Here is a 26617-nt window from a genome sequence, read left to right as displayed (position 1 = left end):
AGTTAGGGGCCAATGCTGCTTGATCTCCATTTTGCTTAGATCTGAATTTATGGATAACCTCTGTGTTTCTCCATTTTAAATGCTCTGCATTCCGCCCGCCTTCCCCTGCACTCAGCATGTGTGTGTTTCTCCTCACTGCCTGTACCTGTGCTTCCACATCAGCATCTCCCCCCTTCTCTCACTGAGCAATTAAGAGAGGTCCTGTACTGTTGCACTCTGCAGGTGTTTGCTTACTGGCTAGAGGGATCTAGGTGGCCACAGGATGTTCACAGCTCCTTTTGTTTCTAGTTGCTAATTAGCTGCTTTAAGCTGCTAAAAATACAGCTCTGGTAATAATTTATAGTGAAACTGCTATTTAAAGTAAGTTGAAAGGTATAGTTGCAAGCAGTTTCTGTCACTACCATGCTACCACCCCCATCATCACAACTAATCTAGGGAAGACAGGTAGATATAATCAGAGCACAAATGTTTCCCCTGTATGGAAAAGACAGACACATTACACCCCTCAATTAAAAGAGGAAATCAATACTGACAAATGTGAGTTTACATCTCAACCATTTATCTCTTAATTTCTAAGGGGGTAGACTTAATTAGAGCCTCGTGACATCAGTGTGTGGGCTTGAAAGCTCAAAGAAGCAGGCTGACTTGACAGAAAGGGAAGCAGCCACAATCAACTGGCATGTTAAAATCCAACATGAGGATGTTCCCTGTAGCTCAGATAGGCTGGGTTAATTGGCAGCTGCTGTGTTGCCTTGCTTTTCTGTGCCAGCAGTTCTGTGTAAGGTAGAATTTGGTCCTGAGCACAGGCCCAATACAAGGCTTACACACCACTTGGGCTCTGTCAGGAGGCTTCCCTCACACCCACTTACAATTTGGAAACTGCTCCTTCCCCAGGTCCCACAGGCCAAGGGCTCACATGCCTTTGGGAGAAAGGTTGAGAGCAAGAGCTGATGCCCCATGTTGAAGTCTGTCGGCAGTGACTGGATGTGGACCTTAGGGCTCGGAGGGGGAAGTGGGAGGCTGTCGATCTAAGGAAAGGATGCAAAGTTGTTGCGTCAAAGATTGAGGGGAAGATGATGGGAATAGCACGAGACCTAATGTGACACTCGGAATGTCTGTGGCCATCCACGTGTTTAGCAGCCAGCCCAGTTCTAATTGATTAGGGATGACATGTTCTCCTGGTCTGGAGGTCGAGTGCTCTACATCTTGTACATTGTCTCGATAACAAAACTGTACCTGATGCTCACGCTGTCACTTAGCTACCACCAGAGCTTAGGCCCTGCAGTAGCACATACACATCCCTTGAAATCTGCAGAGTCATCTGTGGGTCCTGGGAGTTAATATTTGGCTCATAATGAATTACCCGCAGTGGCCTGGACAGAGAAATGTTGAAGTATTTTTAAGCACCACATTTGAGCTAAATGGCACAAGTGAGCGCTTGCATGAAGCAGCATATAATTAACTACGATTACAGCTCCGGTCATATCATGATCGTTTATTTTTAAGAGCGCTTGCTATAGCCACTGTTTAATTCATTTTTTTGTTAGATCGCAGCTACACAGACGTCTTTCATCTGCTGCCAGTGAAATTAATATTTTTCTTTATTCCTAGTACGGATAAATTATTTTTTTTTTTCTTTTCTAAGCTAGTTAATTCTGAGGTGGTTCATGTGACAGGCTGGGTGGCAGAGTCAATCTTTCCTAGGCATTTCAGAAGAGAAGGGCCTTTGATCTCCTCGTGTTCTGATGTTTGCCATAAGCATTGCCCTATGTCACTCCATAGCTTGTGACCCTGGCTCTTATTACATGGCAGCATATTCTTTAAGTATGAGTTTCTTTTTTTTCTGAGCAGAATTTGCAGCCAGAAAATCAGTGCCCACAGGCTATATGTTCTCAAGCGTCCTCACCTGCCTCGGAGCAGAGATGGCCACTTCTCATGGGCAGTTGCAGGGAGCAAAACCAGAGCTAATACAGAACATATGTGAATTAGCCAGAAGGACATACGGCGGGCAACGTAAGGGAAAAAAGAAAGGTCTGTGCTCCTCTTGATCCTGAGCTGACCCTGATTCAAGCCAGTCCCTTCACACAGTGAGTGATTGCCACTATACACAGCTCTGACTCAAACTGTGGAAGAGAGACCATTGATGTCTCTGCACCCAGACCTGTCCCCTTTTAAGCCTGGGCAACCCACTAATGGCTGACAGAGCTGGTTTTAGCTAGAAAACACAGCTAGTCAGAATTGCCCTGATGCTCCTTGTTTGAGAGTGAGCACAGCCAGGAATGTGCTCCTGTGTGCATAAGCGGGTAACACGGCTCAGAAGTTTAAAACGGATGGGATAAATTACACTAATTCGAGTTTTAAGGCAAATCTTTTTACTCTATTAAGACTTTTTACCTATTGGTTCCAATCTTCAAATGTTAATGTTTTGATATTTTTTGAAGAGATGCTCTTGAAGCACATCCTGGTCATCTTTCTAACCTTAGGATTTGCATGAACTTTCTTAGAGTTAGGCTGGGATTTGAGCCTGAGGGTTGCAGCAGTGCAACCGGTGCAACCAGGTGTCACAATCGTGGATCATTCAACAGGTGCTTTAGTTGTTAATTAGGGCAAGCAGAATCTGCTTTGCTGCCTGTCAGGTATTCTTGAAGTCCTCTCCTAATAGCCTGCAAAATGCTCTTTAATATCCTGAAAGCCTGAAATTGCATTGTAAGACTAAAGTGCTTTTCCTGTCTCCTTTCCAAGGAGACAGCTGTGCAAAGCTACAAACTGTGACATATGACTACATACGTGTGTGTCTTTGTACAAATGCACACATTTCTGCCTTAGTGGTGCAGTTAACAAAACCTTTTGCTCTGAGTTTGAGGATGACTGGGACTGTCTCTTCCTCCTTCAGGAAATTTGCACCAAGATGTTCAGTGTGTAAGGAGCCCATCATGCCGGCCCCAGGACAAGAGGAGACTGTACGCATTGTTGCCTTGGATCGTGACTTCCACGTGCAGTGCTACCGATGTGAGGTTGGTATTCTAATCACACAAAGGACAGAAACCAAAGGTTGGCTTAATTTCATCACTGCTTCATGTTATACACACGACAGGCGTGCCCTATTGTAACACTGGATCTGTGATCAAATTACTTCATTGGCTTCAGCATGCCAGGAATTTTTCCTCATTTATATCAGTGCAAATGAGAAGAAAATCAGGTCCCTTGTTTATAACAGGTTCATTAGGAGAGCAAGAGAATGTGACTCAGGTAATTAGGGCTTAATATTTGAGAACTTCATAAATTATAGCTTGGACACAAACGTTGGTCATGTTTGTTCTTAAAATGAAAGCTAATGCACGTTAGAATTTGAGCAAGATTGTACAGGAAACTCAACATATGGCTCTGTGTTGAAGAATTTTAATGGACACATAAACATGATCATTCTTGTTTCGTGCAATGCTTTTTGTGCTACTTTCCTGTTCAGTTTCATTATGCACTTCATATAATTTTGATGGTAAGAATCTGAAAACAGAGAAGAAAAATCACCTTAAAGCAATTAACATGTGCGAACAGCTGTGTTAGGGAACCTTCAAGAATTCTTCCATGCAAGTGTTACTTGTTGGATAATACATCAGCCAGATGGCAGGGTAAGAAAATGAGACCAAATGTATTTCCTATCACAGTTGCAGGGTTTAATAACTTTAACCAGAAAGAAGGATGAACATATCAGCCCATTACTTAGGCCCATTTTTTTTAAAGATGTTGGGGCATTCCTACACTAAATTTTGTAGAGCCTGATTTGTCATACAGCATGTCCCCATGCTGTCTGTTGAGATACCTAGGCTTCGCACAGATGCAGTCAGAAGTAGGTGCAGTGGAGAGCACAGGGCACAGGCACTCACTTGGCCTTGATCTCAATGTGCCTTAGCGATCTTAAAAGGAACAACGATGATATTCCTCTTTCCACCACTTGCTTGCCAGGTGTATTTACAAACACAGATTTATGGTGAAGAGGCATGGCCTCTAAGCCAGTTGTAATCCCCTCACTGCAGCTCTGACAGCAGTTTTGGGCCAAGTGATTGCCTGATCACACAGTGATCAGTATATACTTAGCCTTATATACTTAGAGGCTGAGGTCTCTGGAGCAGGTTTTGGGCCTTTTAGTGGAGTTTCCATGTGCCTGTCTCAGTGACATCCTCCTTTTGGCCACAGCCTTTTGGCCCAATTGCAGTACACACACAGGTGACAATTCTGGTAAGGGGAGACAGGGAGGGAGTTCGCTTAGCTGTCACCCCTGGAATGGATGCTATAGCTTTGTGGCATTAACTCTTCCAAAGGAGATTACTTGTAGTCAGATATTGGTACCAAACTTCCTTCTCAGTGATGCTTTTTTTTATCCTTTCTTGCATTAATAAATATGTGCTTAAGTTTGATGTTTTCTCCAGTGCTAAAGACCTTTCCTTCCTCAGAAATGTGAAGAGAATAATCTCCTTTTATTTTCAATTGGATTAAATTCAGCAGAGAGCTTGGGAACCCATCTTCTCTGCAGCATTGTCTCTTATCAGGAAATGGCTTAATCGTGAAAGACATCACGTACCTCAGCTTCATGCTTTACGCTGACTCAGGCTGGATCCTGTTACAAGGTGGAGAGTGAGAAGAGAGTTTCTTTGACTAATAGATTCTTCGCTTAATCTTGTTCTTTCTTATTTACTTTGCTCTTTCTGTCTGCTCATTTCCTAGGACTGTGGTGGCCTCCTGTCTGAAGGGGACAATCAGGGCTGTTACCCTCTGGACGGGCACATCCTTTGCAAGACCTGCAACTCTGCTCGGATCCAGGCTCTGACTGCCAAGGCCAGCACTGATCTCTGAGTATCAACTGTGACCCTCCCCAGGATGCCTGTTTGGGGATATTGCACAAGCTTTGCATGATTTCTTTCCAGCTTAGGGTCTGAATCTGTTTTTTTAAAAAAAAAAAGATAAAAAAGTAAAACTGGAAGGACTTGGAACAAGAGGGCAGTCTGAGAGGCCATGTTCAGACTGCCCATGACAGGCACCTAATTTGGACATGACTTTTCAGGAGGGCAGCGAGTGAGTTCAGACCACCTGCTGTCTCTGCAGCTGATGGAGAAAAGTGGTCACAGCACCTACGTTATCTGCCTGTAGAAGGACATCTGAACATGGCCTTAACTATTTTTCTGTGTTTGATTCCTGTCTCTTAAAAAGTACATGAAGGTACAAGGTGAAAGATGGCTGGGCTAGTTCTTTCTCCCAAGTTAATTTGAGAACCTGACTGACTCTCATTGAGGTCATGGGCAGCTTCCCTTTAACTTTAATAGGATCTGCATCACCAGCAGCAGAAGCTCTGCTGCCCTAGAAGGTGTCAGAGCAGACCCAGCACGCCTCTCATGACAACACAAACAATGCAATTTCAACTGTGCTGCGCCTAAGAGTGTAGGTGTGACCTTGTATCCTTGGGACACAGATTTGTTATCTATATCTTTTTTTTCTTAGGCCCTTACTTGTCTCCATTCCCTTCCAGTTCAATAGGGTTTTTCCTTTTTCTTATGAAGTTATATTTTGCTATTGCATAAATTTATCCAGTAGTGATGCTTCCAATTCACAATGTATGAGCAATCACAGAAATATGTGAGCTTGCACACACTATACACTACACACACACACACACACACTACACACACACACACACACTGCTTTTGATTTACCACAAGTATAAGCCAATCATGTCTGTTGAGAAGGTCTTTTAAGGATGTGGGGCTGGAAACACATTTTTAAAATCCCAGTGGTTAAAAAAAAAAAAAAGACCACATAGAACTGCAGTACAAAGCAATGCTCAAAAAACATCTTATGCCACTCTCTTACACACCCCATTGTAGTGGGACCACTGGACCACTGGCAGTGTTGGTTTCTGGGTAGACATTTAAGCAATAGAGTCTTGTTCCATCTCCTGTTTATTGCAGTCGGAGAATTTTCCTTCAACTGTAACAGGGATTGAGTCAGGCCTTAGGATATACATTACTCTGATGGTAACACACGTGGTCTGGAATTCTCATTTAAAAAAAATTAAGGAACTTATTTCAACAACAGCAGGAAGGATCCTCCTAAATACATGCTGTTGTTCAGTTTTTATCTTAAGAAAACTAAAGAAGTTATTAAACCTTTCTCTATGCCATTCCAAAAAGTAAGCACTTTTTTTTTCCCTCCTTCATTTTCATCGCAGCCACTTATAACTTCTCTCTAGTGAAATGTCATTGCGGAAGAGGGCTGGGCCAGCAGCAGCATTTTCATCTTCGATCCAGAATTAGTACATGTGCCAATGTAGATTAAAGCTGGGCACAGATAATCTGTTTTTTCTTATGTTGGTGTTTTGGTTTTTTTTTTAGTTTAGTTAATTAAAAAACACACTTTGAAATCCACAGCACTCTGAGCAGCTATAATATTCTTGTTCATGAAACCCATAATAACTAAGGTGCAAATTACATAGTGAGGGAGTAATTTTCATATCACTGAATTCACATTAATATATTATTTGCAGATGTAATCAAAGAAAATACCTTTCTTTGCACTTAACAAATTAAGAAGCAGAACTGAAACAGTTCCAGGCTCATTGACCATGTAAGTGACGAACTGGCACTTTTCAAGAGTAAGTTACAAGAATTTTTTTCATGCACTCACTGAAAAACAATAAGAATGTGGCGCTTTCATCTTCGTTCTCTATAACAGAAGCCTGACATAATTATACCTAATAATGCTGGAAAGAAAAGTTAGATAAGCTAGACTGATGGGAAACAAAGAGGAAAAATAGATACTCACTGCAGCTCCTGCAAATGGTGCATTTCCTTTCAGTTTAGCACTAACCTTTATGGAAGAGCATTGTGAAATTTAATAGCTCTAGCTGTATATGGTAAGTTCAAATACAGAAATACCATTCTGAAACTTCTGTTCCTTACATGGTTTATATGTTGGCAAACTCCACCAGTGTCAGGGAAGTTTCCCAAAATTCACAGCTCGGAATGAATCCTTCTTTGTAGAAGGGTGGCATCATTAAGCAAAAGAAATCATTCTCCACCATAGTGGCTGTGCTTGAAGTAGTTTGCCTTTTTATACTAGACTTCTACCCTGGCCTTAAGAATTTTACTGCCTCGGACATAAACAGATTTTTTTGTACTGTGACTTCTGCCAGGTTCCATCTGGGCTTCTGCTCCCTGACCTGTGGCACGTAAGGTACTCCTGAGCTCGCTTCTTTACAGGCAGTCTGCACCACCACCAGTCAAAAAAACCTTGCAACTCTTAAGCAAATCCAGGTTGAACTAACCCTACAAAAACAGGGGAGGTCAGAGCTGGGATTGCTAACATAATTGTATCCCTGTGGAGGATTTTACGTCTCTGCAAGCACAGGGGACGGGTTGATCCCTTGGGTGCAGAATAAGCCATTCATCAGGCAGCAAACAAAGCTCTGATCTTCCTTTTTCTTATTAGTGTTAAATCAAGCGGCTGATGAGACTGTCCTGAATAACACTGGGGTAATTGATGGAAACGAGGTATTGTGCCTTCCTGCAGAATGTGGCCTAGACTAAGGAGGACTGAAGTCCAGAGCCTTTGGGCTTTTTATGGCACTGCCATAGGCTGGACTTGGAGCAAGTCATATGGCTTCGCATCTTCTGCCCTCTGCACGAGAGGGCTTCTTTCCAACTTCCCATGGATGTTATGGGAATTAAACTAAACACAGATTGGCCTAAACTAATGATTTTTTTTTTTGAGTTCTGTCTTCTCTTTCCAGAAAGGTTTACTGGTATGTAGGTTTGGGATTCCAGCCCGTTTCAAGCTAAAGGCCAGCTAGGAGATCTAGATCTGAATCCTCTGTGTTATTAGGGTGCTGTGGTAAGTTAGACTGGCATGCAGGGAGGTGAGAGCCAAACTTTTCAAGCATTAAATACTCCATGGATGGAGGATGTTTGACAAAGATTGAGCACTGTTGATACTTGAGGTACTGTGGCTAATTCCTAGGCCTGACACATCTGGGCAAAGGTACTATAATGCTTTTGTTTTCACCCCTGAAACACCAAAGCCATCTGCCTGTTGGAAGGAGTGAGGGTCCAAAACACTTTTTTTTCTGTAATGCTTGTGGTTTTGGCTTCTAAAATTGCTATAAATATATTTGGAAGATACTGCATAGATGTATATATATCACAGAGGCTCTCATCATCCACATGTATATGGAAATCTCCACTCTGATGCTTTAGGAATTAATTAGGCAGTGCTGGTGGACTTACCTCAATTACACTGCAATTAAGAACCACTGGGATATTGCTTCATCACAATATTTATCGCATATTTATAATATATCCTGGTTCATCTGTTCCAAAGAAGGAGTCTTTTTGCCAAAGAGACCTTGCTTTTCTTAAGGTGGACTTCTTAGCCACGATAAAAATTCACATCAGCTGTGGTAATGTCCAAAGTCTTCCTTTCAGAAAGAATTGGAAGATCACACAGACTTTTCTGTTCAAGTCTGCAGTTTTTGCTTATGCTGCTTTGGCTTTGTCTAGCCTTTGTTGGCATATAGGGCCTGATCCCATGATTTGTGTGACCAGACAGGGCCCAGGAGGGTCCGGGATCAGGTTCTAATTTAGCAAAATATTTAAGCCCCTGGGGTTTGTTTAAGCACAGGCTTAAAGCCGTGGCATGGTGTGACATAAGCCGTGGGTCTACAGTCCTTAATACCAGACTGATTCTGTATCACCCAGTCATGCAGATTTGATCCGAGTAGGATGTGGGCAAGTCAAATTTCTGTCAAATTACCCAGAACACGTGAAATGGTTCCTGTGTTGCCCTTATGCCAACTGCAGGAAGGCACCTGTAGTGGCAACCAACGTAACATTTGGACAACAGGATGAAGTTAACACAAGATCAGTGCTTTGTGTTGGGTGGCTGTGGCACTTGCCACATGTCGCAAGTAGCCCTACGGCCAGTTTTATTGTATCTTTGAACCCTGGCTTTAAAACTGTCTACTTAAACTTTCTCCAGAAGATTGGGTTGCCTTGGTTACAGCCCAATCCTTAAGCATATCCGCAAGGCTAACACTAGTGTTTTGTGAATGTAATGGTTTCATTGTCGCTTATTTTAATTGTTGCCTGAACATTGCTTTTAAAAACAGAAAGCAACGCCATTGCCTTAGCCTATCAGATAATGCGCCTTTAGTTTTGTTTTTGTTTTTTAAAATATTTTAATTCTTAGATTTTTATCATGGCTGCGAAACACTTGGGTGATGACTTAATCACAGAGGTGTGGGAGTACCAAATTGTTTATTATAGTGAACTCTACATAATAGTGTTCATCCTGACGGCAGGAGCAAGACTTTCATGAGACACAGGCCTTAAGTTGACTTTCTGACTTTCAGCAAAATGTACCTGAGAAAAAAAAAACATCTTTTAGAGAAGTGGTGGTTGTTAAAGAGAATATGCAATAAGTCATGCTGAAATCTCTTTGAACCTGTTATGGCTGCTGCTGGGCCATGGTCAGCCAAGCCTAGCTTAGGTTTGATGAATGCTACTTCCTTTTGATTTTGAGGAAGTCCAGCAGACAAGGGCTAACAGGACTCAAGGTCCTAGAAGTGAAATCCTATGTCTTTGCCCTCCTTCAGCATCAGAGATAAATGTTAGAGACCTGGTGCTTCAGCTGAATGACTCTGAAAGGATTTGAATTTATAACTGTCTTCTGATGATGCCTGGTTCCTGCAGTTGGTTCATCATGTTGATTTGCTATTTGTTCACCGAGCTGGGTTGACTACGCCTTTTATAGACTGCAGTACTGTAAGTCAGGGCTACCAGAGAGAGATGTGCTGAAGAATCTCACTGTGGTGAAATTCCTGTGAGAAAACACGAGTGATAGTAACTGAGGGTTTGTTGCCAAACGATAGCAGGAACTACTTAGTACTATCTAGAGGTTAATAAAGTACGAACTAAGAGAGAGCTGTGAGAACACTATTTGCAGTTAGAGCTGGTCACAATTTTTACACTAAATTATGTGATGTCAGAAGGGCCATTTTTTGGAGAAACACTCTTTTTGCAATCTTACCCACAACAGGTGGGCTGTTTTTTTCTATTATAATTGAAAACATATTGGATTTTTATCTAAATAAATTTCAGAATTGTTAACAAATATTTTCATTTCTCAAAAACCCAGATCATCTTTCTCAGTTTTTTGTAGGTCTTGGGTTTCTTCTGCTGGTAAATTAAAGTTTCTATGACAATTGGGAAAACATCTTTGGACAAAAATTCTATTTAAAAACAAGCCCACATGTTCCTGGGAAATGGTGCATTCAATATTGGACCTGGTGAAATTAAAAAAGCTTTGAACCTTTTCACAATACATTTTCCCCCCTATTTTAACAGATTTTGCTAGTTTTGAAGTTGCTGTTTCCTTTGTTAGAACAATCCAAATAACGTGACTCTTCTTAAAATAACAGTGTTACTTCTGTTGGGTTCATCTTTCTTTCCCGTCTTAAAGCCATGGAGTGGCTGGCTAAGGGGGACTGCCAGGGTCTTTTTCTGTGGCAATTGCAATTTTACTCTGGGGTTTTTTTCCCCCCTGAAATTACTGAAGAATATAAGCACATTATGGCAACTTCCATGAAGATCGAGAGAGATTGAACTTCGTCTCCACGTACCGTTCTGGGCTTGGGAATGGCATTTCTCCTTAGACATTTCTAGAAATACTTCCTGGCTTCCTCAGCATTTCAGGTTTGAATTTGCAACAGTCGGTTGTCTGACTGGCATTTGGAGCATGAAAGAGAGTAGACTTTAAACTTGTGAAATTATAGCATTCACCCAGTATCTAAAAATCTGAGAGAAAAACCATAACCTCAGTAGGCTTCCCAGTAGATGTTGAGGAACAGCGCTCATTTCAGCCTGGAAATCCTCTGCTGTGATCTGAAAAAGCTAAGCTCAAACACTTGCAGACCTCTCTGGCATACACACTCGCACGCACACGTAAGGTGGTTGTGGGGCTTCAACTAAGTAGGCATACAGGCTGCAATATGGAGCCCTGCTACTTGTACCCCACTGGGCTTTATTCCTGGCTATGTGTTCCTGGTCTCTCTGGCTTCATGTTACATGTGGAAGCAATGGGGTTGTTCGCTCTTATCAAGAGCATTCAGTTCAACCCTTTTTTTTTTTTTTTAAAAAAAATTTTGCTGTTTGTCCGCATTTCTCATTGTACCTAGATCTTTTAGAAAATGACGAAGGATACAGAAGCCTCAGGTGGTGGCGTTACCTTTGCATTTCCAGGGGTTAGAGTCCCTCACTGGGAACATGACACTTGGGGTGTCTGCTTTTTTGCCTCTGCCTCCCTTTGTCTGCAAGCGGTTCTGTTACCCGCTTTTTCCATTTGCTCCATGTGCACTCATCTTTGCAGTGAAGACGGTATGTTACTTACTTCACAGAGGTATTGTGCATCTTAGCTAGTACTTGGAAAAACTTTTCGAGATCTTTAATCAAGTAGTTTTGTGCATCCATAGTATCAGTGGCCTGCCACATGGATATCAAAGAAAATGATTATAATTATTGCTTTTAAAATGATTATGAAATTGTGCCTTACTTTTTCAGTCGTATTTAACCATGTAATTTAGAACTCCATGATTGCAGGGGTTTATCATGAAGAAATTTGTTTGAAGGATAGTTTGTTTGGTTTTAAATATTTTTTTTTATCTCCCAAAATGAATTTATTATTTTTCCTCTTATATTTTTTCCTCCAGTTTTATTCCTTTAATATGTTTGTGTAAAAGGGCAGTCAGAATTTGCATTCATGAGAGACAGAAGATTTTATTTGAACTTGTACGTGGAGCTTTCATTTTCTTTTATGTTCCTTCAGGAAAATTCCTCTCTGCCCGATTACTCATACTTAGATGTCTTTAAATGCAGGCTGACCAGTAAGGGGTTTTTGTTGTTGTTTAATTTAGTGTGTGGTTTGTTTTGTAGTTGTTTTGTTTTTTGGTTTGTTTTGTTGGGTTTTTTTTTAATTAACCAGATATCAGGTATTGGGGAGGTATTGTACATTAATGCAGAATGTTAATGCTAATTTTCATAGAAAAGACAAAATTAGAGTCTTTCCCTGTCTCCAGTGCAGTTTTGTGTACAACGCTAATATTAAGCCAGACTGTAAAGGCAAAATACTCAGAGTGACCTACTTCCATTCACCAGCAAGAATCCTTTGTCAGCTGACTCCTGTTTGTTTGTTCGTTTTTAAATGTCGGATTACAGAACGAGCATCTCCTAAAGATGAAAGAAAACAGTGTTTTCATGTGCAGGAAATTCGAGGTTGCAGTAACAGAACATTTTCTTTGTGAATTTGGATCTCATGGTGTTTTAAGCTCCTGCCTGGAGCCTAAATCAATTTGGCCTCTCATCCAGTTCATCTCACTGGTGCTCCTAAAAGGCTGCAGCCCTGCAAAAGCTCATGCAGGATTTTTGGCTGCTTTCCCTTGCTCCCATTTGGTACATATTTGCACAATTTAACTGAGCTTTTCTTTCTGCTGAAGGTCAGATGCAAGCGATACGAAACACTAAACTTTATAAACAAGCAAAGCCATTTCAACCACAGCATTTTGGACTAGAATGGGTTTTTAGGTGGCGCACTGTCTGCTGGCCTTTGGAGAGGGGAGCCTGAGACTACATTGGACTGGAACAGGATGCAAAGCCACAAGGCTTGGTTTTTTTAATAAACTACTTACTGTAATCCAGCTACACAGCTTCAGCCTCACACTTCAGAAGAAGCTTCCAGCAGCAATGCACGTACAGGCACTTTCTCTCTTGCAGAAAGTGAAACTTTCCCAACCAGAGTAAATTTAACCTATTGCATAAGATGCTGGAAGTCTTTTGGTTTTGTGTTGTGTTTTTTTTTTTTTTTTTTCCTTGGGATTCTTGCTGTAACCTCTGTGTGCAGACGATGAATAGCTTTTCTTTTTCTCCTCTTTTTTTTTTTTTTGACAAGATTAGATGTTGCATATTGATGAGCTAGCATTTCAAAGGTCCGTGGGGCTTTGGAACGTATTAAGAATCTCTGAAGTTTAATATTCACCATGTTTTAAATATTCAGAAGGAAAAATCTGCATAAAATGGCTTTTGATAAATACGTTCTAGGGATTTTTCTTTCTGTCTTACGCAAGCGTTGTGGGGATTGTGGCTGTGCCAGTTTTGTTCCAGCGTGTCTTTTGTTTCAGCTTTTCAGGACCATTTTGATCCCATTTGCATGCCCAGTGCTTGTCCTGAAGTCTTTTATGGTTTCTACTGGAACTGTACAGCGGGCGGGTGGATGTCACCAAGGCAAAGACGCAGCTGAGCATCGCGACTCCAGAGTGTCTGCCTGATTGCTCCCCTCCTTATGACAGCCGGGCACGTCTAGCCTCTTTCTGCACCCGCTTTTCGTGATGCGGGTTGGGATTAGCCCAGTGGTCAGGCCTGGCTGAGATCTTTCTGCAAGGGTGCTCCACACCAGTGGGGATTTGAGAATGGAGAGGGCAAGATCTTGGGTGCAGGAGCAAAGCCAAGTGCCATTCAGCGCATCTCAGAACTCACAGGGAAGTTTCCCTTTCCTTGGATACCCCTCTTTGGTGAGAGTCTCAGCAGTAAGAGAAGTGCTTTTAGGAGAAATCCTCCCTTGAGGATGCCCTATTTCCCATGCTGTTGAAAATCCAATTGAAGCTTTAGATGAGGAGGATCACTTATGGGCTGCAAACACGCAGCTGTTTTACTGTACTATTAACTCTGTCGTTTGCCTTACCCTTGACGTCCCATGGTACATACCATGGTGTGCAGGACAGCTTCTTCAGTCCTACTCGCACACAGCCTTGACTTTGTCATGCCAGTTCCTGTTGAATCAGCACCTGGTACTTGTTCTCAGGACTGCTCTGGCTTGAGCCAAGGGCATCTCATGCTCCTATGCAAAAGGTGGTGCTTTCAGGTTTTGGCTTACAAGTAATGCAGCCCTTTCAAACTCACCCTTCTCCTCTCATGTATTCCTGACAGAAGTAGGATTTTAAATATTTCATAGCGTTCTTCTTTCTTCTTCCTTTTTGCCAGATGCCTTAAAAACATTGTCAGATTACGATCTGGGTGGGGGTTTTCAGGATCGATTTCCTTTCCTACTTGATTGCATGGTGTAGGTTTGCAATGAGAGTTTTGTCCTTTTTTTTTTTTTTTTTTTTTTCTTTTAGTCTTACAGAACAGATGCCTTCAGTTTATGCAGAGAAAGAGTGTCTATGATTAGAGCTAATCCAGGATGGCAGGATTGGACCCCCACAGTGAAAGCTAGAAAAGTGATTGCAAAAGTATTCTGTTTCTCCTTTATTAATTACACAGGAAGTTTCCACCGAAGGCTCATGTAGCACAACTGGCCTATGTAATAAGTAGCAGGGCCTGTAATTACAGTCTGTCTTCTGATCCTATCGGTGCTTTGACTTTCTAGGCACCACAGTTCTATTTACATCTGACTCTTTGTCACCTTTTAAATTTTTGATTGGTCACTAAGGGAAGTAGAGCACCAGCCCTGAGCCCTGCGGAGGTGCAGCAAGTCTAAACGAGGGAGTTGTCCTCCTTCTCAGGTGTCCACCTGATTTGGGACACGGAACAGAGCACGAGGAGCAGGGAGGATTTTACCAGCTGTGCAGCAGGCGGAGCGGGCTGCATGCCAACTGGGTATCTTTCAAGATCTTGGAATCTTTGTAGGACTGGAAATTTGAGCCTTTTACAGGTCTTAACTAGTGTACTGTCCTGTGAGGGAGTTTATATATCAGCATCTCTTTGCTCAGAGCAGTTTCTACAGGATTTGACCTTTATTTTTTGTAAAATTCAGGGGTTTATGGTTGCAAAGAGATCCTTCCGCATATGGCATGAGGAGGGAGATGGCTTTTGGCATCATGCAGAGAAGCCGGGCTAGAAATCCCGCTATCAATGTGTAAAGCAAGAGTAACTTGAGTGGAAGTGGGAAGGCAGTGATTTACATGTGGTTCAGTACCAGATTCACCAGCTCTGGGCACCAGCGAGGGCAGCCTCAAGCAGATCAGCTCACTGGGGTGTTAATCCTGAGACCTGACAATAAGTACATGGACTCCTTCTGAAAGTGTTTGGTGCTGGTCACTCTGGCAGTAATCTCTTGTCTCTCTGGAAACATGCACTAAAGTTAGGGTAAAACTACAGAATGGTGCCCCCTAGTCTTTTTCTTCAAGGCATACTCCCAGTTTGATCAAGAGGAACAAAAACTATTGTGCAAATACTGCACTCAATGAAAAAAAAAAATAACAATCCACTACGGATACTTCCAATGTCCATTAAACTGTTATGCAAATTGTCCCTTTTCTGCAGGTTGCACTGTTATTTAATTATTTTTGGTCTGACTTTTTATTTAAAAAAACCCACTCAATTATTTTTTAATTTTTTCTAACTCTACTTCTAAGAAAGTTGATGCTTTAAAGGGAAAAAAAACCCTTAGTTTCAAACATGGGTTTTTCAGGCTTCAAAATTAATAATTTCTACACCTGACCTAGTTCCTGCAGCTGCCAAAAAAGAAAAGAGAAAGCTATTTAAATTTCTCATAGAACCATTTATCTCTTAAAATATGCCAAGGCAATTTGAGGTGGGGGTGGAGACTTAGCTATTTATCTCAGCAGCTTGATTTTTCTCTTTATGTTTCTAACTGTCAGGGGAAAAAAAAACGGTAGGAAGCTATTCTTGGGCTATTATTGATGTATTGTGTTGCCATTATGCAGGATGTCTGCTTTGCTATATACGGAAGGACATTAATAATAGCCATCTCCCCTGCCCCCACCCTCGGTTCCTCTTTGGGAAGATATGGTTTAAACTGGAGCATCTGCCGTGTTCAAACTGCTGCTCCCTCCTCCCCTTTCCCCAATTCATTCCCAAACTAGTTTTGGGAACAGGGCTAAGGGAACAAGGAGACAGGTTATATTTGCCATTTTTGTGCTACTTGTGTGGTTGCTCCAGGCAAGTCATTTCCATGCTGTGTACCTGTCTACCCTCTTCCTTCCTGTGTATTGCCCCTCCTTTCATTTTAAGTTCATCAGTGCAAAAAAAAAACAAAACCTTTCTTACTGTCTTTTTCTCACAGGGGCTCAGAAGCAGACCTCTGATTTGTTATTACCCAGCATTTCATATCCAGAAATGTTGTTTTCATTATTTCCCATAAGTAGGAAAAATGTATTCCCATTCCCATCCCTCCTACCCCAGGTTTAAAACATTGTTATGAAACTTTAAAGGGTCCGTTCACTTGTTTGAAGACTCGGATGCTTGTTTTATTTTTGGAAGCAGAGTATACGCTGAACAGGAATAGTTTGATGTTTAACAAAATAGCCCCACTTCAGCATTCCCCTGAAGTGCAGGAAGTCCTGTCTCCGCAGGTCTGTGCCAGCAGTGTGACAGCCCGGAGAGCAAAGTAGACTTGAATAGGGAAGAGAACTGGCCTGCCCCATTTCGTCTGTGAGAAGGCAGAGGTGAAAATAACAAACGTGGCAAAAAATAAAGGGCATAATTGCTCTGATTATTTTTTTTTTTTTAATGGCTGTTCCTACATCTCATGCTAATTTTGTTCCACAGAAGCTTTGCTTACTCAGCATTTTTGACAGTCAGGACCATGTGCTTTTTCACAGTGTCATCATTTTTACTCGTTGCTTGTTGTGTCCTAATCTTGCTCTGGTCCCTGTATGATATGGAGCCATTGTGGTCTGGGCACTTAATTAAAACAAAGTTAGGAGCTCTGTCTAAGAAAGCTCACATAGAGCTTAGGTCCAGAAAATGCAATCAGAATATTTTCCAGTTCTGATATGGGGAGGTTTTCCAAATATGATCTAGATGGGAGGAATGCCTTCATTTGGAAAAGCGCTCGGCTTTCAAAATGAAAGGGAGATGGCCATTCAGTATAGTTTCTTGATGCTTTTCCTTGGTGGTGGCCAAGGAGAAAAATGCCTCCCTCCTCAGTGTTCCCTAAACTAGAGCCAGAGAAAACGTTTGCTCCAGCTCGACACACTGCTGCAGGGTGGGAGCGAGGAGGGCCTGCTAATGAGGCCAGCTCCACCTCATCCTCTCCATAGCCAGCGCTTCTCCCTGTGGTGAGTCTGTCCAGCCTGGGGCTTGATCCTGCCTTCCTAGTGCAAGTATTTTGCCAGAAGCAGGTGTTTTCTCTCTGCCGTTTGCTATGGGATTGTGTGCAATGATTAGGATTTGCAGGGAGGGAGGAGAAGCTCCTGTTCCAATTAGGCTGCCTTTGTGCTAATATTTCATTCAGGGCTGTACGAGATAAGAGCAGTTTGCACTGAAATGCACAGTCGGAGGTTGTGGTTTGCGTTTCAACTATGTTGAGATTGTACCCATTGAAAATACAGAACTGGGGCACTTTTTTACATCCGCCACTGCTTTACTGACAGCTCTGTATCGGTTGGAAACCCATTTCGGTTTGGCAAATGGACATTTTCTGCCTTGTCCCCTAAGCCTGATCTAGTTCTTTGCTTTATGCACCTAAAAAGTAGTATTTCTCATGTGCCTAATGCCTAAGTAGCTAAGCACCTGACAAGCGTCTAAGCAGAGCAACCAGCAAGGTGAAGAGCAAGCTATTAACCGAGCTGCCTTCAAAAAAAGTGTATTCCACTTTCTTCACCATGTGCCTTTTCAGAGACCTGCGGTGCTCCTTTATGGGCAGCAGAGAAATAGCCCTAGTGCTGAGCGGGGATGGGAACTGTGAGAATGATGTAGAAGAGAAGCAAGAGGTTAATTTTGAGCATCTGTTCTCCATTGGGATAAGTAAAGTGATGGCTTATCCCATCAGCACTGCTTATCATCTTACTTAACAAACCTCGTTGTCTGGTAGGCAACCGTTCAGTACTAGAGGTACTTGGGTGTATCTCCTTAAATGTCTCTATCTTATCAGAACTCCAGTGTCATTCATATCTGGAGATTTTATTCACTTAATATTGTCTCTTATAAGTTCTCTGTTATTCATTTTTTATATAATGTTAGAAGAGAAAATTTGAAGGTGAACCAAAGGCTGGGTGTTTTGATTGGTGCTACTGTATTAAAAAGGCTGATGTGCTCTCACTTTCAGTCCCCAAAATCATGTTTTAGGAAACTTGTCCCTGCTGTGGTCAGAGAGGAAAGGAAGGTCTATTGGAAATGCAGCAAAGGGAAAGGTTCGGTGCTCAGTACTGCACCACGGGGACCTCTTCTGCTGTCCCTCTGGAGAGTGAGGACTGAGTATTGGTAGAGGTATGGGCAGAGCAAATTTATGCTTGGACTTTGTCATGATCTTGCTAGACAGGATCTGTCTTGGTGAGACTTCAACTTCCTTAAGGGTCCTATAGATTCCCATGACACGGCTTGTGTTTTGGACCACCAGAGAGACTGGAGGGCAGCCTCCAGTGCCTTCCCTCCAGCTAGTCAAGTGAGAGACCAGGAGTACTCATTCTGCAGTTTTGGTAATGGCACTTCCCAGCTCAGAACAAACAGCAGAGCTTTGTTGTTTTTCAGAATATAATCTCTCACACTGGCTTTACCTGTGGTCTGATACCGGGGGTTCTGAACCACACATGGGTCTTTCCGGAAGGACTCCTCTTGGTGCACCCCCCGAGGGCTGGGAGATTGGCTTAGCTCTTTCAAACTGCAAGGACAAAGTGCCCCCAGAAATGTATTTGTCCTGTGTAGCTGCTATGCTTTGGCCTATCCCTGCTGACTGTAGACCTGTCTGCTCTAGGGTTCACCAGTGATGATGTTTATTGGGTGTGCAGTAATTCACAGTGGAGGACTAGGCCAGGTTTGAGGTGGGATTTCAGCTTTACGGTAGCTGTTGGTTTAGCCCTTGAGATAGAGGAGGCTTTGTGTTGTTCCCTTTGTTGCAGTGGGGAGGGGAGCGTGACTGACAACACTTCTCCTTGTCCTGCGCCAGCAGACAGAGGCTCTCGGTGGTATGGGAAGCATCTTCCTTTTAAATGTGAATCACTAGCCTAGGTATCTGGGCAAGAATGGGGCACAAGGAGGCATTCCCTGTATGAGGGATGCCTTCTGCTGCACACTCCATGCCCTCAGATCCTAATGAAGTAACATTACTTGAGCTTTTAGGACTGGTCTCCTATCTGTCAGAGCTTGGGGGTACCAGAGTTTTACGCCTTGCTGAGCACAAGCACTACCCAAGTCTGTGAGGGGCCCAATCCTGCTGCCATTGGAGTTTTCCCAAATCCTGCGAGTTGCCGAGTGCACCTCCTGTGAGTAGCCTCCCTTGTCACTGAACCCATCAGGCCACTTGTCTCCTTCATTGACTACTGCCATAGGGCTTTGAGGGCACTCAGGAAATGCAGTCAGCACCTTACAGGATTGGTCTGCTAGGCAATATATGAAGTTTTTTCTCTGGTAACTTGTGTGCATGAATTGAAAACCATTTATTCCAGTTTGTTCTGAGGACAGATGCAGCATATACACATTTTCTATATTTATAAATATATATAGATATATATATTTTGTTCTCAGCTAGTTACGTCTTCTAAACTGCAATTTTCAGAGCAACCGGCATATATTTTTTATTCAACACGTAAAATGACTTTTTACAGTAAGAGAATGAAAGCTGTTTTAAGCATGTGTTTTCTGTATTTTTATTACGCATTATCCAATTATATTGAAATGTATTTTCCTCTTTGCTCTGCTCTTTCAGTTGTTATCCTTTTTATCAGTTATGCTTTTCTAATGTTTTGTAAGGGAAAATAAATATGCAAAATCGCCAGATGCCTTTTTTCTTTGCAGAAGAAGTATCACAAATGCTTTTTTTATTACATTTTACCAATCCAATAAACTCCTTATAAATTTCATTTTTGTTTGCTAGTGTGTGAAATTATTTTTTCAAGTCAAATGGTATTTACTTTATGCCAACCTCCACCTGCAATTATGGTTCATATGCTCCATCTCTCTCTTTCTCTCTTTTGGGTTCAAAATTCCACTGTGTGGCTTCTCGACATACTTAATTCGAGAGCCTCTTTCACTGTTGGGCGAAGCAAGAAATATGTCACAAGAGAGGCTACCCCCTGCTTGTAGTGGCCATCTCATGATGAATTTTGCCCTGTTCTTAAAAAAGCGTGCCTTTGCAGTAGAGAGTTCTCCATTTCTAAAGCCACGAGGTAATCTGCAGAGGTGGGTTATATGCGGAGTTTGCCCCCAAGTATTCTCAAATTTGAGTTGTGATCGGGTGACAGCAGAGCCAAGCACCTTGCTTTGCAGCTGAATGGGGGAACATTATTTGAACCATTATGGGGAGAGTAGAAAGAAATGTGGTTGGCAAAGCCTTTCTCTTCTAGGAAGTTGTTTCTAGGCTGCCATTGGGGTAAATAATCAGGACTGTTCCCAGTCTAGTCCAATCTGCTTCAAAAATACCACTGATCACCACACAGCCTAATCTTCACGTCTCCAGTCAGAGAATCCGGAACAGCACCAAACCCCCATCGAACGCCTGTCCAGACTGAAACGCTTCAAGGGACGGGGAATCCAGTGTGTCCCAGTAAGCTTTTCCAATGACCATTTCTTACCCGCTAAATATCTGCTCCCTGCTTATACCTTCTGGTTTTCTACCCTCTCTATCCTTGGACTTTTTTATAAAAGCCCTTTGCTCTCAGCAATCTTTTCCTGTGCAGAGCTGCACAAGCAGTCTTCAAGGTGGGATTCACCTCAATGAACTGTAGCAGCCTGGAAGACAGCTTTGTTGCCCAGGGTGGCCCTCTAGTCAGTGGAGAAGGTCCATCATCTTTTCTTTAGGTGAGCATCTGAGACGAGTTTGTTTTGTGTCTTTAAGGGTTAAATGAGATGAATACTGTCCTCCATTCATATCAGCAAAAGTAGTTTTCTTAAAACAGTTTTTCACAGAATTCTAGAAAGATCCCAAAGGCACGCAATACAGCTAAACACATTCCCTGTTTGTCACTCACAACAAAATTTTATCTAGCGTCCCCTTGAAACGTCTGCAGATGGAGATCCCACAACCTCCCTTGGCAGTCCGTTGCATAGCAGCATTGTCTTCACCCTTTGGACAGCCTTTCCTACTGTCCAGACCAAATATTGTTGGCTGAAAATCAAATTTCATACTTCCTTTGCCCCCTCCAGTGAACACGAAGGACTTCTTCAGTAGGTTATGTATTGTCAGGGGATCCTTTGTTAGCCATGGAAGGAGGCGCAAGCAGCAGCTTCGCTCCCAGCTCCTCCTCCCCTTCCCCAGGGGACCTTAGGAAGGGCCTGTGTTCTCCCTCAGGAAAGGACGAACTCCACAGCTTGTTCCTACAGGACGCGGGAGTCTGACAGGCTTTGTCTGGGCAGTAAAGGCAATGTGATGGTGCAGGCTTTCAAGTCCATTCAAACTGCTGTCTAGTTTTCCAAACTCGATATTATTACTTCCTTTATAGCACAAGGTATTTTTTCCTAAACTTGTTACAATGGAAAAGTTCCAGGGATATGTTGTCCACACGCAAATCAAAATGCATTAGCAGGCCAGGGGCCAGAGGCAAGGGCCAAGGGTGGGGGAGCTATTAATTCGATAGCTTGGCGCTGCTTTTCTTGCAATTGAAGACAACAAGAATCCTTTGAAGACAATGAAACCTTTGGGAGTGCAGTGTACCTAAAACCCAGGTGCCAAGGCTAGCCGTACTGGGGTTTTAGGGCGGGATGGAGGCGGTGTAGACTACTTGGCAGCCCCACAAGTTGCTCTTCTGTTGGTGACATTCCTGGTCAAGTGAAGAAGAAGCCGTACAGCTGTGTTCTCCTGATGCGGTGGCTGCTTCCAACTGGGGCTACTGTAGATTTAACCACCTGGCTTTAAACAAAGATGGGTCTTGTATGTTTATCTTGAAGATACCCAAGCTAACTTGCTGTATGACTTCCTCTGTGTCACAAATGGAGTTTTATTACTGAGTTTTTGCTTTCTAGTCAATTTTGAGAAGATTTGGGGGGCTTTGTAAGCTTCCTCAGGGGTTTTCAAAGCTGGGAAGAAACTTGGAAAGCTGGGGAATCTGTCCACAGTGCCAGGCTTAGCAGGCAGTATTGGTGTTCTGGGCAGGGTTCATCTCTTCCTTCTCTAATATTTTGGGAGAGACGAGTCCAATGCAAGCGAGCTGCAGGGCTCCCTCTGTGATAGATGGACACCTCCAAAGGGCCATTCCTCCCACATCTCTTAGACGCCTGTATAACACAGCACCACCTCTGCTGCAAAAATAAGCAGGAATAGGGAGAAGGGAAGTTTGGATGGAGCTGTCAGGAGAACTGCTGCTGCTGGCAGTGTCACCTGTCACAACCTGCCAGGGTCGTGCAAGACCAAGTGCCACTCCTCTGGTGACACAGAGGTGTTCCCTTCCCAGGGAGCTTTTGGGAAGAAAGCTGGGGGCTCTCTGTCTCTGCTCTGCTGGACCAGATCCAGGCCCTCCTGGTAATGGTTGAGTCGAAGTGGGGGAAGGCTACACCTCTTTTGCTGCTGAGAGTTTCTGGGGACAATGTTTTATTGATACTGAATCCACTTCAAATACATAAGATCAGTCCTGGAGCTGAGCAGAGACGTATGAACTGCTTTCGAAGTGCTAACTGCACCTCCAGTGTGGTGTCATCAGGAGATGCACGTGACGCTGTTTTCCACAAGGTAAGGAAAAATAAATAGGCCCAAATCATTGCATAGCAGAATGGGCTGCTTTTTTATCTTGCAAAATTGTTGATGTTGGACCGAACCTGCTGTCTTAAAGTATAAATATAAAGACGCTGCTAAATCATCACTATTTCAGCAACTAATTAAGGAGTAATGCTCATGGTGCAGCAGTATATGAGGCAATAAACGGTTTTGGCAGCTGATTAAACGCTGGCACCGAGGCATTTAATTACAGCAAAAGCCAATTACCATACGCGTATTCTGACACCACGGACATTACTCCTGTTCTATGACAGAACAAGGAAAGGCAATAAACCATGCTATAGAGAGGTATAGTACAGGACTTTCTAACTTTGCCAAAACCAGCACCCTTCCTCTCCACTGGCTCTGAGATGGGGTCTCAGTCTCCATAGGGAAGGCTCAAAACAAAGTCACAGAGTAAAAATTCTTTGTAACTTACAGGACTTACCTGAGATCTAGGAACAGAGCCAAATACTGCAGATCCTCCCTGTACTAAGGTGCATTTGACCCTTTGTAGAAAATAATGTTTCCACCCTGAGGTAACGGGTGCATTTAAAGCCTCACCTTAATATATTTAGCATTGATGGGCAAGTCAGTGGCACTGATGGAAGAGGTTATGCGTAGCCTTTTTTTTCCTTCAGTTATTGCATTGCAGAAAGCATAATCAGTTGCAAAACACCACATGCCATTCTTCAGCTAATTGATTTTAAAGCTGGAGTCTCATTTTCACAGGCTTTCAGCTCTTGCACCATCAATTTGACTTAACCAGCTCAGCACCTCTTCAAATTAAGCCCTCGCTCTCTTTAACCAGAAGTGAATTCTTCCTTTTGAAGGAGTTTCCTAGAGAAATTCTCTCTTAGAAAATCCTTGGCACGAAACCTTAGCCAGCCTTGGCATGCAAACCTGCCTCACGCTGGCATTAACAAGCCTCTTATTTAAATGTTGATGAGCTCTTTGCTGCCAGTTAGCAATGGGAAATGCAGTCTGTGTGTTAAACGAGAGCTGGGAATGACTTCCAAATACCAAAATGTTTGTTAAACTCGCGGCCCACCTCTTCCCTCCTTGGGGGTGGGAAGCTTCCCAGCAAATTGGCCCCATTTTGAACAGAAACTGCCAGGCAGGATCAAACCAAAGATCCCTCGTTCTGTGGCCCATGTGGGACTGGCGCCAGAAGCACGGCTTCCCAGGACGCCCCGCCGTACTGCTGGTGTAGCAGTCTGCCCCAGGGGACCTTTCCCCGACCCCTGTTAATTAGAGAAGGTCTCATGCTTTGAAGGCAGGCTCCCCCCGCCATAGTGTGCATTTGGGTTTACTTGTTTGCTTTTAATCTTTATCATTATATGGTTGGTCTGGTGGCTGTCACCTGTACTGAGAGCTGATGAATTGCACCCCAAACCTTTTCAGAGTCACTTGGTTCTCCACAGTGCTTTATAGAAATGCATTCCTCAAGCCGATTGTGATACTATATATATTGATGTCTCTTTAGCTAGACAGACACCCCCTAAAATTCAGCCTGAGGCTGTGGGAGCAGCTTCTATTTGCTTGCCATCCCATGGAGACCGAATGCCTTGTTGCCTCTAAACGGGGAATATCTCGGATATGGTGGAGGCTCTTCTGTCCTTGTGGGACTCTTCCCTTTCGCAGTGAGTCTGAGGCAAGTCAAAGGATGAGATTCAAATACTAAATGCCAGGCAAGGGAGTCTCCCTGTATCCTCGTGTTACCTTTGCTGCCTACTGAAATCAACATGTTTTCCAGCCAAGGAACGTGTAAATTCTTTGGGCTATCACTCACTTTTGGATGAATCCCAACTGCACACATATACAACAGTCAGTTTCCTCAGAGTTTGAATGAACCAGAAAGGCTTTGTCTGCTATAGATGGGAGCTTTCAATCCCATTTGTGGTACATTATATCAGTCTGAAATAGCATCTGTGAGGTCCTTAAACTGCACCACCATCAGATTTACAGCCACCGCAGAGGAGTTAGCAGGCTGGCTCCAAATAGCTATGAGCAGTAACCATATTCTCTGGAAATATTTGCTTTCTCTGCAAAGCTGACCTGAGGAAGAATGTGTTCATTTGAAGATCTCTGTTCATTTATTCAGAGAACGTCTTCGTTGACAGCCACTGTAAAGAGAGGAGCTTCAGAGCTTAGAGCCAAAGACATGCTTCTTGTCATTGCAGAGCTGATGACAGCTCCTCAGACAGGGAGCTTCCCGTGGTACGTCCACACATCTGCAAGGTAAAACATGGGGTATTTGAGTTGTTCAAACGTGGGACGAGCAAGGCTGTTCAAATAAGCACCATCTTCCACTCAAACCTCTGCCCAGAGGATGACCAGGACTTTGACTGAAACAGCAGACAGAACAGCAAATGCATGTACTGATGTGTTCTCCATTTTTCATATCCCTGCTGCCTTGAAGAGCACTTGAAACACCTTGGGAAGGCTGCAACAGCAGAACCAAAAGAGGATGCACCAAAAATCTCCCCCAGGAGCATATTCTTGGGTCACTGTGAGTCTGTTGGTCACCTGTGCTCTAATGCAGGCCAAGCTCAGGGGGGTTATCCCACCTACCAGCCTCAATGGAAACAGCTGGGGGAATGGCTGTTTGTTGTCAGTTGTCCTGGGGAAGTGCAGGAAGCCAACTGAGATCGGAGAGGTTTTGCTTGATGCTGTGCAGACACGGCCACTGACAGCCTATGCCTCAGATGCTCCCAGTCTAAGTAGGCAGCACGCATGAAGAGTGGGCAGTTCTGCCAACTCAAGCTGCCAGGGCCCTGTGTTTATGCAAAATTCTTGGCTTTCCTTTAAAATAATAATAATCATAATAAAAAAAATCTGACCCACTCAGTTGGAAATATGATCCCTAAAGAGTCAGAAACCACAAAGCCATTCAAGAAGGCCCATAATTCCTATGTATACGCTTATAGCTCTTGATTTTTAAGCCAAAATCATGGTGTTTGGAGGCCCAACTCAAAACTTATGAATTCCTAGAGGCTGACAGTACCAAGTGGGGAAAGGGCAAAATTAGCACATGGGAAAAAAGAGAGTTGCCAAAGGTATGACAGCAGGTCAGCAGGAGAGCCAGGCCTCCTGCCTCCTCACCCCATGTACTAGCCACAGTGCCTGGTCTCCTTCCCCAAAAAGAAATTAAGAGTCCTTAAAGCAATCCTGGCTATTTTACTCTTGTGTTTCCATCTTCCTTTTGATGCTCTTATTTTCAGCAACACACAGACCTTGCAGCATCCTACTGCTCCCCATAGGATCTTCCTCCATCTCTGGGGCTCATGGCCATGGTACTGTGTGCTGATGACAGCTGTGGGAGTTTGCAAGTAGCTTAACATTTGCATGCCATGAATATGCAGCTCTGAGCATGGCCCAGTTCTCCGTGCAGCCAGCCTGTGCATGTTTGCCAGGGACAGCAGCATCCTGCGTGTGTCTAGATCCCAGGAGACAACAGTTCCGGGTGCCTTGGGTGACATTTTTGTGTATGCTTGGCTGTTTATAATCACAAACACCTGGATAACCAGCTTTCTGTTCAGCACCCTGGGAAAACTGGGCTTGCTTTTAATCACAGCAAAAATCAGGATCTTCCTGGCTGAGTAGCAGACATCCCTATCTGAGCCATTTCCAGGATCTGATTTCTGCCCGTGAGCAGAGCACAGGAACCTCACGGCACACAGCACAGCGCTGGCCAAGGGCAGAGCCTGCCAGCAGCTTCTCTCCCTGTCACACCAACTTCTAATTTCTGTTTACACCAGCACAATGTCAAACATCGCAGCAGCAGCTCTGGCGGAAGGTGAGTCTGTTAGAACGGAGGTGTCGCTTCCTCTGCTGAGGCCTCTCTAATAACGCCAAGATGCTTTTCTAACCAATTAATTACAGGGCTTTGGCTGAGTCTCTTTAATGATTCCCATCTTCCTGCTGCTGCTCTGCA

At 43.3% G+C, this 26617-nt stretch overlaps 1 protein-coding gene across 4 annotated transcripts in view; it reads left to right on the top strand.

Annotated features, from left to right (window-relative positions):
• The window catches only part of LPP (LIM domain containing preferred translocation partner in lipoma), a 208259-nt gene extending 203408 nt beyond the window's left edge, over positions 1–4851 (top strand). For all 4 annotated transcript variants that reach the window (XM_086468075.1, XM_086468078.1, XM_086468076.1 and 1 more), the window contains 2 exons: positions 2894–3014; positions 4723–4851. In XM_086468075.1, the coding sequence (XP_086324201.1) occupies positions 2894–3014; positions 4723–4851 (250 nt within the window). The remainder of the gene's footprint in view (positions 1–2893; positions 3015–4722) is intronic.
• The last annotated feature ends 21766 nt before the right edge of the window (positions 4852–26617 follow it).

This window comes from Leptosomus discolor, chromosome 7 (genome assembly GCF_034619465.1).
Source record: "Leptosomus discolor isolate bLepDis1 chromosome 7, bLepDis1.hap2, whole genome shotgun sequence".
Taxonomy (NCBI): Eukaryota; Metazoa; Chordata; class Aves; order Leptosomiformes; family Leptosomidae; genus Leptosomus; species Leptosomus discolor.
The sequence above is the reverse complement of the archived record's forward strand: the minus strand, read 5'-3'. Positions and strand labels throughout refer to the sequence as shown.